Source organism: Cherax quadricarinatus, chromosome 82, assembly GCF_038502225.1.
Source record: "Cherax quadricarinatus isolate ZL_2023a chromosome 82, ASM3850222v1, whole genome shotgun sequence".
Classification (NCBI taxonomy): Eukaryota; Metazoa; Arthropoda; class Malacostraca; order Decapoda; family Parastacidae; genus Cherax; species Cherax quadricarinatus.
Genome location: NC_091373.1, coordinates 14,529,546 through 14,547,666, shown reverse-complemented (window position 1 = coordinate 14,547,666; position 18,121 = coordinate 14,529,546). Strand labels below are relative to the sequence as shown.

Sequence of the window (18,121 nt, the reverse complement as noted above, 5' to 3'; positions counted from 1 at the left end):
AAGTCAGGGACCTTTCCATTGGAGTCGCATCCTGGGGACAAAATTGACCTAATTTACCCAAAATGCTTTGCATTTAACTCGAGAGAAGCAGTGCGTCATCGAGGGACTGTCTTATTTCCATTGGGGTCCTCAATTTTGCCTTCCAGGATGCGACTCACACCAGTCTACTAACACCCAGGTACCCATTTTATACTGGTGGGTGAACATAGACAACAGGTGTCTTATGGAAACACGTCCTTAACATTTTCCAACCCAACCGGAGATTCAAACTTCGGACCTCAGTGTGTGAGCTGAGTGGGTTGTGATCCAGCTATGGGACACCTGCAGTGATGTCAGTGTTTATGATTGTAATAATAATAATAATAACATTGATGTCAGCTAGGCCTGTATGCCTTCTATGTATACTTGTTGAAAGAAATATTATCTTCCCAATGGAAATAAGTCACACTGACTTTTTTGGGTTATCCTAGGTGACTTTTTTGGGTTATCCTAGGTGACTTTTTTGGGTTATTCTAGGTGACTTTTTTGGGTTATCCTAGGTGACTTTTTTGGGTTATCCTAGGTGACTCTTTTTGGGTTATTCTAGGTGACTTTTTTGGGTTATCCTAGTTGATTTTTTTTGGGTTATCCTAGGTGATTTTTTTGGGTTATCCTAGGTGATTTTTTTGGGTTATCCTAGGTGATTTTTTTGGGTTTATCCTAGGTGACTTTTTGGGTTATCCTAGGTAACTTTTTTGGGTTATCCTAGGTGACTTTTGGGTTATCCTAGGTGGCTTTTGGGTTATCCTAGGTGACTTTTTTGGGGTTATCCTAGGTATTTTACACATATGCTGCTATGTATGATAATCTATGTAACTTTATTTGTGTATACCTGAATAAACTTACACAAGCGCTGTATAATCCCTACACGTTTAGTCCCCCCGCAAAAAAAAAAAAAATTCGTATATATAAGCGCTGGTACAGCGGCAGCAGCTCAGTGTTTGTGAATCAAGTGACGAGTGAGTGTCACAGCGGCGGCCTCCATGATATTACCCACCCACTACCCTCAAACTTATTTATTTCACCCATATTCTGCCTCAGAGATGTTGACCATGTCCCAAGACAAGAGGAAGGGCCATTTGAAGATGCTCACTGCCAGAAAAGAACAAATAAGACAAAATCTCAAGGTTACACCAGCCACTACAACTGTCCTAGACAACAACAATCCTATTGAGATGCTGGACACTAATATATTTTACACATGTGAGAATGAAGCTACGTTTTCCGAAGACATTGACACCTTTGAAGAGGATCAGGAGAGTGTGTGTGAAGTGAGCAAGAAGAGGAAAGATGTTGCTAAACTCTCGTCTGGATTACTAATGAAAAGACGACGGATGTTACCAGCAAAAATGTATGGAAATTCTTCATTATTTGATGCTGCTACTAGTGATGTGGTCCAGCAAGTAACATCTGATGTGGTCCAGCAAGTAACTTCTGATGTGGTCCAGCAAGTAACATCTGATGTGGTCCAGCAAGTAACATCTGATGTGGTCCAGCAAGTAACATCTGATGTGGTCCAGCAAGTAACATCTGATGTGGTCCAGCAAGTAACATCTGATGTGGTCCAGCAAGTAACATCTGATGTGGTCCAGCAAGGAACATCTGATGTGGTCCAGCAAGGAACATCTGATGTGGTCCAGCAAGTAACATCTGATGTCCAGCAAGTAACATCTGATGTGGTCCAGCAAGTAACATCTGATGTCCAGCAAGTAACATCTGATGTGGTCCAGCAAGGAACATCTGATGTGGTCCAGCAAGGAACATCTGATGTGGTCCAGCAAGTAACATCTGATGTGGTCCAGCAAGTAACTTCTGATGTGGTCCAGCAAGTAACTTCTGATGTGGTCCAGCAAGTAACTTCTGATGTGGTCCAGCAAGTAACATCTGATGTGGTCCAGCAAATAACATCTGATGTGGTCCAGCAAGTAACATCTGATGTGGTCCAGCAAGTAACTTCTGATGTGGTCCAGCAAGTAACTTCTGATGTGGTCCAGCAAGGAACATCTGAGGTGGTCCAGCAAGTAACATCTAACGTGGTCCAGCAAGTAACTTCTGATGTGGTCCAGCAAGTAACATCTGATGTCCAGCAAGTAACATCTGATGTGGTCCAGCAAGGAACATCTGATGTGGTCCAGCAAGGAACATCTGATGTGGTCCAGCAAGGAACATCTGATGTGGTCCAGCAAGGAACTTCTGATGTGGTCCAGCAAGGAACATCTGATGTGGTCCAGCAAGGAACATCTGATGTGGTCCAGCAAGGAACATCTGATGTGGTCCAGCAAGGAACTTCTGATGTGGTCCAGCAAGGAACATCTGATGTGGTCCAGCAAGGAACATCAGATGTGGTCCAGCAAGGAACATCTGATATGGTCCAGCAAGGAACATCTGATGTGGTCCAGCAAGGAACATCTGATGTGGTCCAGCAAGGAACATCTGATGTGGTCCAGCAAGTAACATCTGATGTGGTCCAGCAAGTAACATCTGATGTGGTCCAGCAAGTAACATCTAACGTGGTCCAGCAAGTAACATCTGACGTGGTCCAGCTAGTAACAGCAGACGTGGTCCAGCAAGTAACAGCAAACATGGTCCAGCAAGTAACAGCTGATGTGGTCCAGCAAGTAACAGCTGATGTGGTCCAGCAAGTAACATCTGACATGGTCCAGCAAGTAACATCTGACGTGATCCAGCAAATATCTGACGTGGTCCAGCAAGTAACATCTGACGTGGTCCAGCAAGTAACATCTAACGTGGTCCAGCAAGTAACATCTGACGTGGTCCAGCAAGTAACATCTGACGTAATCCAGCAAGTAACATCTGACGTAATCCAGCAAGTAGCACCTGACGTAATCCAGCAAGTAACATCTGACGTAATCCAGCAAGTAACATCTGACGTAATCCAGCAAGTAACATCTGACGTGGTCCAGCAAGTAACATCTGACGTGGTCCAGCAAGTAACATCTGACGTGGTCCAGCAAGTAACATCTGACGTAATCCAGCAAGTAACATCTGACGTGGTCCAGCAAGTAACATCTGACGTAATCCAGCAAGTAACATCTGATGTGACCAATCAAGCAACATCACTAGAAATTATGAACAAGTCTGCAGAAAACGATTCATTAATCATGACGATGTACTCTAACTTGTTGCAAATAGCTAAAGATAATTGTTATAACTGTGGTTCAGAAGAGATGATTCCAGATTTTGTAACTCGTGGTCAAGAACTATTTGTAACTGTGTCTTGCAATAAATGCAACATTGTGACTAATGCTGCAACTCATAAACTCGGTGAAATAAATAGACAAACATGTTTAAATATTTACGCTGAACTTTTAAATGGTGGCGGCTACCAAAGTTTTGTGAAATATAATGATTTAAGGGAGAACCTTCATCTAAAAACCTTCAGAAAGTTTACACGATTCATTACTGAGAGAGCTGTTGCAGAGTGTAGGAAAATGTTGCAAGAAAGTCGTGACAGTGTGTTTGCCGAATATGAAAAAAATGGAATACGACCAGCCGATAATGGAGTACTAGATGTTAATGTGTCGTTTAATGTTACCTGGCAGAGTCGTGACTTTTACACAAAGATGGGATTATGTGTAGTAACTGAAGCAGATACTGGCCTCGTTCTTGACTATCAAACATTGACAAAGTATTGCAACCGTTGTTCAAACCTACATACCTTGTACAACGATAAGAAAATAACCACAGAGCATTTTTTGTTACAACGTGCAAAGCATGAACCAGTTTGTAAGATTTTTGATGCTAGTAGTTCAAGTGATATGGAAGCTAGAGCAGCTGAGGCGATATGGGGACGATCATTAACTTATAACATGCGATACTTGAATCTCATTAGTGAAGGTGATGTTACTCCATATACAGTACTTAACAATATGAACAATGGTCTAGGTCCTTATTTTGGTCCTAAAGTGAATGAAGTGGAGTGGGTGGACCACTATGCGAAAAGACTGAAAAGCCGTCTAATAAAATTGATTGAAGAAAATCATGTTGTCAGGGATATAAATGGGAAAAAAGCTAAGCTGTTTCCAATGAAGGGAAAAGGGAAACTTTCTGATGATAATGTTGACAAGTTAGTTAGTTATTTTAGTCGAGCAATAAAGGAGTCCATTGGAACGAACATAGAAACGATGAGAAATGCCATCTTAGCAAGCTATTTTCACTGCACATCATCAAACACAGAGCCAAATCATAATTTATGTCCTACTTCAAAATCATCTTGGTGTTTCTACAATAAAGCCATTGCCAACTATGTAGAAGTACCCTCTCACAGCACTATGAAAGTTGTAGTACATTTAAAGCCAGCCCACCATGAACAAGTGTTAAGAGTTTACAAAGACTTGACCGAGGATGATATGATGCAACGTTGCTTAGGAGAAAATTTGGTTCTTCACAATGAAAATTTCCAAGGGAGAGTATGGACTTGCAGCCCCAACGGAGAAAACAGAAATGAACTAGATTTAGAAGCTGCACAAGTAACAGCACTACCAAATGAAGCTGTTGCTGACAATGAAGGAACATCCTCTAGCAGCACAAAGTTTTCTGTTCAGTCGAGGACTGTGCACCAAAACCAAGTACAAAGAGCTTACGAGAATTTGAGTGAAGAAGATACAATGCATCATCACCTAGACGGAAGAACCAAAAATCCCAGCGAGAATTTCCACCAGAGAGTATGGACTTACTGCCCAGAGGGACAATACAGAAACAAGAGGAGTCTAGATTTAGCAGTTGCACAAGTAACAGCAGAATATACATGTGGATATCATGGAGGCAACCTTGACACTTCACCTGGGTTTCAACGCAACGCTCATACACACCTGTTCCTAAGTACTCAGAACAGTAATATAAAAGACTGGCAAAGGTAAGTTGTTAATGAGTGTTTTACAGTATGACAAGTTAAGGATAAATTTCCAGAATAGTTGTTAATGTATTGGAGAAACGCAGCAAATGGTCACAATTTACTTCTGCCTGACAGAGTTGGGTGAAAATTGAGGTTTTAGTTTCCAGTATGTTCAGCAATTGACATTGTATTTTTGGGGCTAAATTATTAAACGGACTTTTTGTTGTTGTTAGGTTAGGTTGGATTCTAACCCAATAACCACACCCAAACCTTAACCTAACCTGATAATTATTCAACAGTGATATGCAAATTGTTGATGCAGGAATCATTTCATTGTTAATAAAAATACTCACGTTCACAAAAGTTGTAAATTGTTGTAAAATGTAATTTCACAATTTTCATATGGTAAACTCTAGGGAGACTTTTATTGTTTAAACTGAGACTTTACTATTACTGCAATGCGAAGTCTGAATTCTAATGCTGATTTGGTTTGGCTCGCTGTATAGTCCTTGTGGCTTAGCGCTTCTTTTTGATTATAATAATAATTGGTTTGGCTCATATAAGAAGTGTTTAGGTGGTAACACAAATGCATGTTGTAACACGAGTCTGCTGTATTTCTGTGTAATGTTTACCCTTCAACCAAAATAAAGGCAGCTTCTTCATCTCTGAAGTATTAGCAAAAATCCTCCTCATCCTGCCATCACATAGTCTCTGCTACACAAGAACATGATGATAAATTAGACACATGTGCAACTCTTGGGTATCTTTATTAAGGAAACGTTTCGCCACACAGTGGCTTCATCAGTCCATACACAGGAGAAACTTGAAGAACAGGAGGAGAATGAGGTAATCAGTCCTCCTCCTGTTCTTCAAGTTTCTCCTGTGTATGGACTGATGAAGCCACTGTGTGGCAAAATATTTCCTTAATAAAGATATTCAAGAGTTGCATATGTGTCTAATTTATCAACGTGTCGGTTCTGTGAACCATTCATCTACACAAGAACATGACAGGAGGAACACTGAAACAGACCATCTCAGATCCAACCACCTACAGAAATATTTGTCTAACCTATTTTTATGTTACCCAAGTAATAGCTTTTATAACCTTTTACTCATGTGCAAGTTGATTGTTCTACCATATTGTATTACTACTACTATTACAACTGCTACCATTACTACTACTACTACCTCTAGTATAACACCTCACTCTAAGCCTATATATACCCTCTGTGTCCATGTATTGTTTGTATCAGCTTGATAAAGCTCCTGGAGAGCGACGCTGTATAGTCCTTGTGGCTTAGCGCTTCTTTTTTGATTATAATAATAATAATCCTGGAGAGCGAAACATAGCCACAATAAAATGTCACATTAGTTGCACTTGTGTCCTTTTACTTTACAAGGATAGTACAGTACCTTGATGCTAGTGAAGGGATTTAGTAAGTTTATTCAGGTATAGGTACACAGATACAGTTACATAAATTATCATACATAGCACATATGTAGATTACCTAGTACATGTAAATCCAAGAATTAGAAATATCCTCCCCTTACTCTGATTAAATGTGTAATCCTTTAGAGTTTTCCCTTAAATTTTTTCACATACCTGGATACCTGGAGGTTACCTGGAGGTTATTCCGGGGATCAACGCCCCCGCGGCCCGGTCCATGACCAGGCCTCCCGATGGATCAGGGCCTGATCAACTAGGCTGTTACTGCTGGCCGCACGCAGTCCAACATACGAGCCACAGCCCGGCTGATCCGGCACTGACTTTAGGTATCTGTCCAGCTCTCTCTTGAAGGCAGCCAGGGGTTTATTGGCAATTCCCCTAATGCTTGATGGGAGGCTGTTGAACAGTTTTGGGCCCCGGACACTTATGGTGTTTTCTCTTAGTGTACCAATGGCGCCCCTACTTTTTATTGGGGGCATTTTGCATTGCCATCTTCCACAAAGGTAAAGTGATCCAAAAAAATTAACCCTTTCACTGTAGGGATCCAAGAAATTAACTGTTGGCAATGACAGTATTTAAAGAAAGCGTTCTTAAATCGCTGAGAATTTTTTTCCGGAGGCAATGGCACTGAAATTATGAAATATTACTGAAAATTTAAAGAATTTTGCCAGCACAAGGCTGATGGTCTTAGTGAAATATACACATCGATAATTTTGTCCACTTATAGTCCTATTTTAAGCTAATTCCATTGTTCAGTTCAACCAAATTCTTAGCTATTTCACTGGTATACCATCTGTTCTGTTGAATGAGCACAAGAAACTGCCATTCAGCTATCAGAAACACAATGTATAATTTGGTCAGTTTTACACAAAATTCAACAAATTCCAATTTAAAAATAGAATCTGAAGTAAAAACTGCATTCCAGCAACTGAAGCAATCTTTACTCTGTGCATTAATCATGTCCTCAGGTCCTCCATTTTAAATCCATCAAGCAAAAAAAAAAGAAAAAAAAGTTTTGCTCTATTTCTTACAAATACGAATTTTTATGTTTTATGCATTACAAAAACAATGTAGTTTACATATAATAAAACACTGGTAGGCAAAAAAGAAAGCAATTAGCATGGAATGCACTTCAGGTAAGCTTACCAGGAATGATTGGTCATGGTTTAAGGCATTCTCAATAACTGAAGTAAACTTAGTAAAAATCCATAGAACAGACCAGGGTAGGGGTAGGGGTAGGCAGCATTACCTTTCTACAGGAAAATCTTCAAAAATCAGATGTTTTTGCTACTTTGAGCTTTGTTTCAGTAAGTTTATTTAAGCTCAGGTACACAACCCCTCATGGAAGGTTCCTTGATGTTGGTGAGGGGCTCTTGATTTAGGGAATTGGATCTGTGCTTCAGTTCCCCGAATTAAGCCTGAATGCCTTCCACATCCCCCCCCTGGGCGCTGTATAATCCTACGGGTTTAGCGTTTCCCCCTTGATTATAATAATAATCAGGTACACAAGTACAATTATCATAGTGTAAATTACATGGGATAACCCCCAAAAAACAGCCAATAAAAGCATGAGAACCATTCTCTCCAAAACTGTTACTTCAAACCAAACACAGTCAGAGGTTTGCTTTTCCCATCATACACCACATAGGGCAGATTTTTTATTCTGTAAATACAAGCCACACACACCCAATCTTATACATGTATATCTTGGCCAAAATTTACCACTCACAGCATGTTTGAGGGTGCTGTGCTTAAACCACAAATTTACTTATGTCACTGGTGTCAGTAATTTAAATCTATGTAAGAGACAGTGATTTTTTTTTTTCTTATACACCGGTATTCTCCCGGCCCAGGTCTTTTCCAAGTAGTGGTGACCCGGCCTTGGCTCCCTATCTGGGGAGTATCTCGAGACCTAAGTCTTCCATGGGCAGACAGTGATTGGTTTAAATGTTGACCATCACTCATTCAATAGCTATCCTGATATATGTGCACAGACATTGCAATTCAAATGAGCCCTTTTCATAAACATTGCCTTACTTACATCCCAACAGCATATCAAATCGTAGCCGCTACTTTTTTCCTGCTGGATGTTAGAACTACCGTGAAAGGTGGAAATATGCAAAAAAAAAATGAATTGTGAATAGGTGGAAATGTAGTAGGTGAAGGCATGAAAGGTAAAGGTCTACTGTATATGTGGAGAGTAGTATTTGAGGGCTTGGTCCCAGACCTGCACACTGCCATAACTCAACTGGAGTGAGAGATATGGGAGGAAGTGTAAAATAAACCCAGTGAAGGGCCAGGGCACTTTGGGCACAACATGAACATTGCATCAATATCCGTGGTCACAAATTGTTTAAGATTTTACCAGAAACACTGCTGGGACAAGTGCAAAAGTCAAGAGAAAACTGGCCAAGTATCTCCCCCAAGTGCCAGATAAACCAGGCTGTGATGGATGTGTGTGCCAGCAAGCCAGCAGTAACAACTTGGTTAACCAGGGAAGCACCATACCAGTCTAGCCCAGGGCTGGGCTTTTCTCTCCGAGTAGAAAAAACTAGAAATTCTAGGATATATCAAATGTGAAGGTGGTGGTTCATAATACCAAACTCATAATGTTACTAGGCCGAGAATGTTCATTTACTTGTGAATGTTTTTGTTGAAGTTTCAAAACTGTCAGAACAAAAGTTTTCACAGATGTTAACATTTGAGTCTCCTACACAGAATAATGCTGGTCTGCGACCGCTGTGAAATGAGGTACGTTGATGAGACAAGGTGTGCTGTCATGTGTTCATCGTGTGTTAAAGAAGAAGGAATCAGATTTTCTCATCTAGATAATAAATGTCGATCATGTGGGCTAATCTATTGTCTAGATGGTAAGCTAATAACTAGCAGTGGTTTATGTTGTTTATATATTTTTTAATGTGTGAAATCAATATTTTTGGAGAAGACATTTTTCCTTGTGTATTTTTTCCCTAAATAACGTGAATTATTTCTTCCAGGAGAATGTGCGTGTCCAGGATGCTCTTTCATTCCTTATGGGGAGTTTGTGTGTTACAAATGTGAACTGGTGATGGACAATCTCTTGTTACATGAGTGTAACCTTGGTAAGATATTTGTAGTCTGTGCAGTATTTTGAATGTTTTTATGTGATCTCTCCCACAGTGCCTGTGATGATAAACAACAAAGGTGTCCAGATACATATTGCATACTTGATGCTACACGTCATCTAAATGTTTTCTGGAGGTGTCTTCTAAAGAATAAAAAGGAGCAGCACACACAACTCACATGTAGGAGACTGAAAGTTATGATAACATTTCAATGCAAGTTGGACCATTAACCAGTTACACAAGTGTGAAGGGAAAGGAGCCAGAATATAAACATGAGTGGGGGTAGGGATGGGAGAAGTGTAACGTGGGGAGGAATAGTATTAAATTGGTAGTGGTAGTAATAGTGGTGGAAGTGGTAGTGGAAAAAGTAGTGCAACAGTGATAGAAGGGGCAATAAGTAGGTAGAAGTGGTAGTGGAAAAAGTAGTGCAACAGTGATAGAAGTGGCAATAAGAAGGTAGAAGTGGCAGTGGAAAAAAAGGGGAAGAAAGTGGAGACTTAGCAAAGAGATAGTAATAGTGGAGGTAGTCAAAGATAAAGAGAAAAGAGCATTCCAGGAGAGCTAGTGGCCCACGATGGTAGGACCATATCCCAGTGGAACTAAATTCCATAGGACATAACCCACCTAGGCAGAAAATAGGAAAGGTAAAGAAAATATAGGAAAGGAGAAGAGGTAAGGAGAGGAGGAGATGGAGATCAGGTCAGGTCACGAGTGTTCTGTTTGGAGCATTTGAAAGTGTAATGAGAAAGGAAGGCACCTTCTGGGACAGAGCCATATATTCTGGCTCCCTTCCCTTTGTGCTTCTGTGTGACTTAGTTAATGGTCCAATTGAACCCCAAGTCCGACTGAAATGTTGTTATAAGTTTGTCTCCTTTGTGCATTTTATTTGAGTATAGTTAAAAAGGGATTTATTGATAACATTGTTGTGTATGATTGGCCTGGTAGATAGCCCAGACTTAAATCTGATAGAAAATGCATGGCACAATGTGAAGAAAGACATTCAGAAGCGAGAAACCTTGTCTGTCTCAAAGCTGAAAGAGGAACTGATGATGTATGTCACTATGGATATTGCTTATTTTTTATCTTTAGCAGAGTTCAGACTCAGGCACATGCAAGAAGTCATCAAAATTTAGGGGAAAATGACAAAATATTAACAGTAATATTAATACCTTTTATAGCTCCTTTTGTTTTGGCTTTCAAAGTTATATTTTTTCATGTGAAACAGGATAAGGAGCAATTTTTTTCTATCACTACAGCTCTGTTCCTTAATTTATTGATCAAGGGCTCTGTTTCGTGTATATACAGTTTACTGTGCATTACTTTATTGCACCTCTTGTAAAGGATTCTGTACACAGGTATTAAATGGCCTGGTTAGCCTTTTTCAGAGTCGTTATGGCTGCTTTGAGAGTTCATCAGCTATTACTCTAGTTACTGGCTATGTTGCTAATAAGAAGGACAGCATATCTGGTGACTGCACTCAGTTTGGCATTGTTGATGATGCAGTGGGTACTGGTGAGAATTGTAGGGGGTTGAACCCTCAGATAATGTAGTTACACTCTGAGGAACTGTAGGCTGGCAATCCTTAGGCTACAGGTATGTACTCATACAAGGAATCCAGTGCTTGTGCCTCACTTGGTCCTGGTTCAGCAGTGTATGATCCTTATGATTATAATAATCTTGGTCCTGGTGTGAATATGCAGTACATTATAGAACATATGGGCATCTCATGAAAAGGGATGAAGTTAGTCTTAATAAAATAAGGCAGCTCTTTAAAGCAGTGTTTTGAAGTTGCCATTTTAGCATTATTTATCATGCAAAACTAGAGAGGTTCAGCCATTCCATTGTAACTTTTGGATAATTGTCTGATAGGTAATTGAGCACCCACTGTACTTGAGTTTTGGAAGCTTAGTATATAATGTTTGCTGGATAGTGTATGTAAAATGGGAGGGAAAGGTTGTTTAAGCAAGTCAGAAGTTGCTAGAGATAAGAGTGAAAGATTTCTTTAGGTCACTTGGCCTAGGTGGAAAACAGACACTTGAAGAAAATTTATACTGCACATTAGTTTTTTGAAGAATACATTAATAATTCTATAATTTTAAATTGCAGGTGAAGAGAAAGGAGAAAATTTACAGTATGATGTGAAAATATCCACTCCATTTAATCTTCAAAGTGAAGATATAACTATAGAAGACCCTGCTCCCATCTTCAGTGTTTGGACTGGCCTACAGAACAATAAAAACAATAAAAATGGTATTGAAAGAGCAAATGATCATCTTGGCCTTTCTCACCCTAAGAGAATAGCAACTGAATTTAGAAAAGAATGCGAAGAAACTATGAAAAATGGAAGTGTGAGCTTGAATAAATTGAAACACGTTTCTGCCAACTCTCATAGAGATGATGAAGAAAAGCCACCCAAAAGAGGTAAGAAGTAAACAAAATTATTTCGTACTGGTAGTAGTTACAGGTGTTGATTTAAGACTTTAACAAAGTAAAACAGTGGATTATGTTCGAATATCTTTACAGTTGAACCCTGAAATTTGTGAGTTAGGTTCCTGGAGGCTATGAGAATCCTGACCCCTGCAGATATTAGATAATTTTTCATATAATACTGAAATCTTTCCTATTTTATATTTCATATGTACATTAATAAAGAATTTTAGTATTCAAAAATCTTAATTTTGATGATTGATGACTTGTGTGTGTAGATTAAAGATAGGAATGTTCGTTTTAATTCTTTTGTGTTATTATGGTAAATAGCAGAGATGACTTACTGCAGTCAGCAGAGTCACCTTGCTTATTTTTCAGTCACCAAATGCATACTTCTCTTATTTGTGCATATGTCACTCATTTTAAAATTGCTCGACTACATATTAAGTAGTACATCCCCCCCACAGGCGCTGTATAATCCTACGGGTTTAGCGCTTCCCCTTGATTATAATAATAATAATACATATTAAGTAAACACAAATATCCGTAATCCTTTAGTCATTTAGGTCATGTCTGACGAGTGATTCGCAGTTAAACTTATATAATTCGTAAGTTGAACTCCATTCTGGCAGCCAGAATAAGTTTTGAACTTCTTGGGCAGTGGTTGATCTCTAATACAGAGGTGAGGTGAAATTTGAGCAGAGCAACTGCTGGTATCTGGTAGTCAGAGTAAAACTATTCCCATATCCAAGGTCATGATTCTCTTGTCTGTCACCTAAGTGATATGGTAATGATTGTCTCTTCACCATATATTATAAAACCATTCCATAGCCTGAATCAGTTTAGAGTAGTAATACATACTTAAATTTGTACTATTTTTGCTACCTCTGTTTTTTGTAATTTTTTTTTATTATTAACACATTGGCTGTTTCCCACCAAGGCAGGGTGACCCGAAAAAGAAAAACTTTCACCATCATTCACACCATCACTGTCTTGCCAGAGGCACACTTACACTACAGTTTTAAAACTGCAACATTAACACCCCTCCTTCAGAGTGCAAGCACTGTACTTCCCATCTCCAGGACTCAAGTCTGGCCTGCTTGTTTCTTTGAATCCCTTTGTAAATATTACCCTGCTCACACTCCTACTTAAAATTGCACCATTATATAGTCTAAGCCTTAGGTTTAGTCTGTTCGAAATGCACGTGCATGCTAATGGATTTTTGTGCTTAACATTATTTTATTACATGTAAACTACATTTTTATACTGCACATAGAAAATAAATAAAATATATATTGAATATGAAATAAACTGCTAATTTATTCACTTTTCGGGGATTAACCCTTTCAGGGTCCATCCCGTAGATCTACGGCTTTGAAGCCAGGGTCCAAGCCGTAGATCTACACCAAAATTCTACCAGCTTTAAATTTAGAGCGAGATGGCTGGTAGGCCTACATATACGAGGATTGGTCTGCATGGTCAGTGTGCACAATAAACAAAAAATCGGGGCACCCGCATTGCTTTGTGGGAATCCCATTTACGGCTCACATTGAGCCAGTAAAGCACCTAAACTACTGGGAACGCCTGCAAGTCTTGAACATGTACTCATTGGAGCGGAGGAGAGAGAGGTACATGATAATATATACCTGGAAGGTACTCGAGGGCCTGGTCCCAAATCTGCACACTGCCATAACAACATACTGGAGTGAGAGATATGGGAGGAAGTGTAAAATAAACCCAGTGAGGAGCAGGGGTGCGGTGGGAACAATAAGGGAACACTGTATCAACATTCGGGGTCCCAGACTTTTCAACATCTTGCCAGAAGATATCAGAAACACTGCTGGAACAAGTGTTGAAGCCTTCAAGAGGCAACTAGACAAGTATCTTCACCAGGTGCCAGATCAACCAGGCTGTAATGGATATGTGGGGCAGCGGGCCTCCAGCAGCAACAGCCTGGTTGACCAGGCGAGCACCAGACGAGCCTGGCCCATGGCTGGGCTCAGAGAGTAGATATACTCTCGAAATTCTTCAAAGGTATTTTTTTTTTTTTTTTTTTATCACACTGGCCGATTCCCACCAAGGCAGGGTGGCCCGAAAAAGAAAAACTTTCACCATCATTCACTCCATCACTGTCTTGCCAGAAGGGTGCTTTACACTACAGTTTTTAAACTGCAACATTAACACCCCTCCTTCAGAGTGCAGGCACTGTACTTCCCATCTCCAGGACTCAAGTCCGGCCTGCCGGTTTCCCTGAACCCCTTCATAAATGTTACTTTGCTCACACTCCAACAGCACGTCAAGTATTAAAAACCATTTGTCTCCATTCACTCCTATCAAACACGCTCACGCATGCCTGCTGGAAGTCCAAGCCCCTCGCACACAAAACCTCCTTTACCCCCTCCCTCCAACCTTTCCTAGGCCGACCCCTACCCCGCCTTCCTTCCACTACAGACTGATACACTCTTGAAGTCACTCTGTTTCGCTCCATTCTCTCTACATGTCCGAACCACCTCAACAACCCTTCCTCAGCCCTCTGGACAACAGTTTTGGTAATCCCGCACCTCCTCCTAACTTCCAAACTACGAATTCTCTGCATTATATTCACACCACACATTGCCCTCAGACATGACATCTCCACTGCCTCCAGCCTTCTCCTCGCTGCAACATTCATCACCCATGCTTCACACCCATATAAGAGCGTTGGTAAAACTATACTCTCATACATTCCCCTCTTTGCCTCCAAGGACAAAGTTCTTTGTCTCCACAGACTCCTAAGTGCACCACTCACCCTTTTCCCCTCATCAATTCTATGATTCACCTCATCTTTCATAGACCCATCCGCTGACACGTCCACTCCCAAATATCTGAATACATTCACCTCCTCCATACTCTCTCCCTCCAATCTGATATCCAATCTTTCATCACCTAATCTTTTTGTTATCCTCATAACCTTACTCTTTCCTGTATTCACTTTTAATTTTCTTCTTTTGCACACCCTACCAAATTCATCCACCAATCTCTGCAACTTCTCTTCAGAATCTCCCAAGAGCACAGTGTCATCAGCAAAGAGCAACTGTGACAACTCCCACTTTATGTGTGATTCTTTATCTTTTAACAATATCAAAGGTAAAGGTATTGATATGCTTTGGCAGTAAATGTGTTCAGATATTTGGGAGTGGACATGTTGGAAGATGAGTCTGTGAAAGAACTATAGAATTGATAAAAGAGTGGGGGGTGGGGAAGTGAATGGTGGATGGTTCATTGAGGAATCTGTGGAGACAGACTATCCATGGAGACGAGAAAGGGAAATGTACCAGAGTATAATGGCACCAGCATTGTTGTATTGCTGTGAGACATCAGTTTTTAACATTGTACAAGAAGCATTGGAGACATTTTGTTTGAGGGCAATGTGTGGTGTGAATAATAAGTCTTGTGTTGAATGTGTTAGACAAGAGTAAGTGAAGGCATGCAGTTTTTATGACACTGTGCTGTTGGAATATGAGCAAAGTAACATTTTTGAAGGGATTCAGGGAAAACTGGTTTGTCACACACAAGTTCTGGCTCTGGGAAGTGCAGTGCCTACACTCTAAAGGAAGGGTGGTAATGTTTGGAGAGCTATCCAAACTGTAATGTCAGAAAGCTTCTGGCAAGTCAGTGATTGAATGAGTGCCAGTTAATTATTTTTTGTGTGTGGTGGTGGTGTCAATGGCAATGACTAGTGTGTTAAAGTAAAAATGAAAATTTCTGTGATGTGTATATGTTAAACAACCCCTTTCCCAGGCCACCCCACCCCGCCTTCCTTCCACTAAGACTGATACACCCTTTAAGTTATTTTGTTTCCCCCCTTCTTCTAAGTCCAATCCACTTAACAACCCTTCCCCAGCCCCCCCTGACAACAGTTTTGAATCCCGCACCCCCTCCTAACTTCCAAAAACAACCCCCTGCATTATATTCACACCACAGCCCCCAGACAACATCTCCACTGCCTCCCCGCCTCTCCCGCTGCAAAATCATCACCCATGCCTAACCCATATAAGAGCTTGGAAAACTTACCCATTCCCCCCTTTTTCCTCCAAGGACAAAATTCCGTCCCACAGACCCTGGCACCACTCACTTTTTCCTCATCAATTCTATGATTCATATCTTCATAGACCCATCCGCTGGGCACGCCCATCCCAAATATCTGAAACATTCACCTCCTCCATACCCCCTCCAATCTGATATTCAATCTTTTATCACCAATCTTTTTTTTTCCTAAACCTTACTTTTTCCTGATTCACCCTTTTTAATTTTTTTCTTTTAAAAACCCAAAATTCATCCACCAATCTCGGAAATTTTTAGAATCTCCTAAGAGCACAGTGTCATAGAAAGAGCGGGCAACCCCACCCCGTGGGGATTTTTTATCTTTAACCACCTTGCCAAACCCCCGGATTTATTTTCAACCCATCTATAAAATATTAAAAACCACGGGGACATCACACATCCTTTTCTAAGGCCATTTTTGGGAAAAAAATTTTCCCCTTTTTCATACTCAACTTGAGCCCACTATCCTCGAAAACTCTTTACTGCTTTTTGTAACCTACCTCCTACACCATAAATGCAACATCTGCCCATTGCCCCCTATCCACCCTGTCAAAGCCCCTTTTTCCCAAAACCATAAATGCCACAAAGACCCTTAGCCTTATCTAAATACTGTTCATTATATGTTTCACTGTAAAACACCTGGTCCACCACACCCCCCTACCTTTCCTAAAGCCTCCTTGTTCATCTGCTATCCTATTCTCCGTTCTTACTCTTAATTCTTTCAATTATAACTCTACCATACACTTTACCCAGGTACACTCAACAGACTTATCCCCCTATAATTTTTGCACTCTCTTTTATCCCCTTTGCCTTTATACAAAGGAAACTATGCATGCTCTCTGCCAATCCCTAGGTACCTTACCCTCTTCCATACATTTATTAAATTAATTGCACCAACCACTCCAAAACTATATCCCCACCTGCTTTTAACATTTCTATCTTTATCCCATCAATCCCGGCTGCCTTACCCCCTTTCATTTTACCTACTGCCTCACGAACTTCCCCCCACACTCACAAACTGGCTCTTCCCTCACTCCTACAAGATGTTATGTTAAACCATAAAATAACAAAGATTCAATATTTAATACATATTTTTACCAGTACTTGTCTGAAAAGTTGATCCTGTCTTGTTCACTGGAAGGGATGTACTGGATCTTGTTTATTCTAGGCTGACTTAGAGTATTTGACAAGGATGAGAGAATTGACTGAGGTGAATCTGGGCATTTTTCAGGAGTTGTGTAATACTGGGGGGCTTTTTGTGGAATTGTAGGTTGATGCTACTGCATTTTTTTTTTATATGCAGTAGGGCCTTGCTTTATGGCATTCCACTAATACGGACATTTTAAATTGTAACTAAAAAACTCTATATGTCTCTCCCACCTGACTTTCTAATAGTCACTGGTTGCCATCCAGTGTGTTTACATTCTTCGTGAGCATGTCTCTCCATTATGTCTGGAAACTTTCCAAAATTTCAAGTGCTTTAAAATTATTTCACACTATATATATAGTACTCTGGTAATTATACTTGTGTATACCTGTATCTAAATAAACTTACACTGTGCTGGCATACAGGTACATGTTAAAATCACTAAGAGTGTCTTATTAGTCTTGAAAACGTCATATTAATAATGATGTTAGCACACAATAATAATCACTCTGAGACGCATTAAATGATGTATATTACGTTAATATAGACATTTTGATTAATCCATCTATGATATTTTTTTCAAAATTATATAATAAACATGCTATGTAAACATATTAACATAATAAAATATACCCCCACAGTTGAATAAATTAACATAAATATGAGATGTTATTCCAGTCGTCTTGCCGGAGTGTCGGAAAGAATAACGTTTTCTATAGTTCAGCACCAAAGACAATGTGTACGCAATAGTATTACTGGGGGTAGCTGTAGAAAATTATTCCTTTTGTATGCCTTCACTCAGTTCATTCCTTCTAAAAATGGTGTGTTACATGAGAATGGGAGTGTTGCTCTTTATTATTCTACTTTACCTACGTGGAGACAACTTGTACACAATGTAATGTGTTTGTATTATGGTATAAACTTCACAAACATGGAAATAAACATGTATCAACCTTAACTAGATGCTTTTGTCTGCTTGTTTGCATACTTTGAGACTCTGTCCTCTTTCTCTCGCTTAT

At 40.0% G+C, this 18,121-nt stretch overlaps 1 protein-coding gene across 1 annotated transcript in view; it reads left to right on the top strand.

Annotated features, from left to right (window-relative positions):
- Window positions 1-997: 997 nt before the first annotated feature.
- Window positions 998-18,121, top strand: part of LOC128698309 (uncharacterized) — a 47,955-nt gene continuing 30,831 nt past the window's right edge. Inside the window, exons 1-4 of the mRNA XM_070102645.1 lie at window positions 998-4,915; window positions 9,060-9,211; window positions 9,338-9,442; window positions 11,552-11,866. Coding sequence (XP_069958746.1) covers window positions 1,023-4,915; window positions 9,060-9,211; window positions 9,338-9,442; window positions 11,552-11,866 — 4,465 coding nt within the window. The 5' untranslated portion in view covers window positions 998-1,022. The remainder of the gene's footprint in view (window positions 4,916-9,059; window positions 9,212-9,337; window positions 9,443-11,551; window positions 11,867-18,121) is intronic.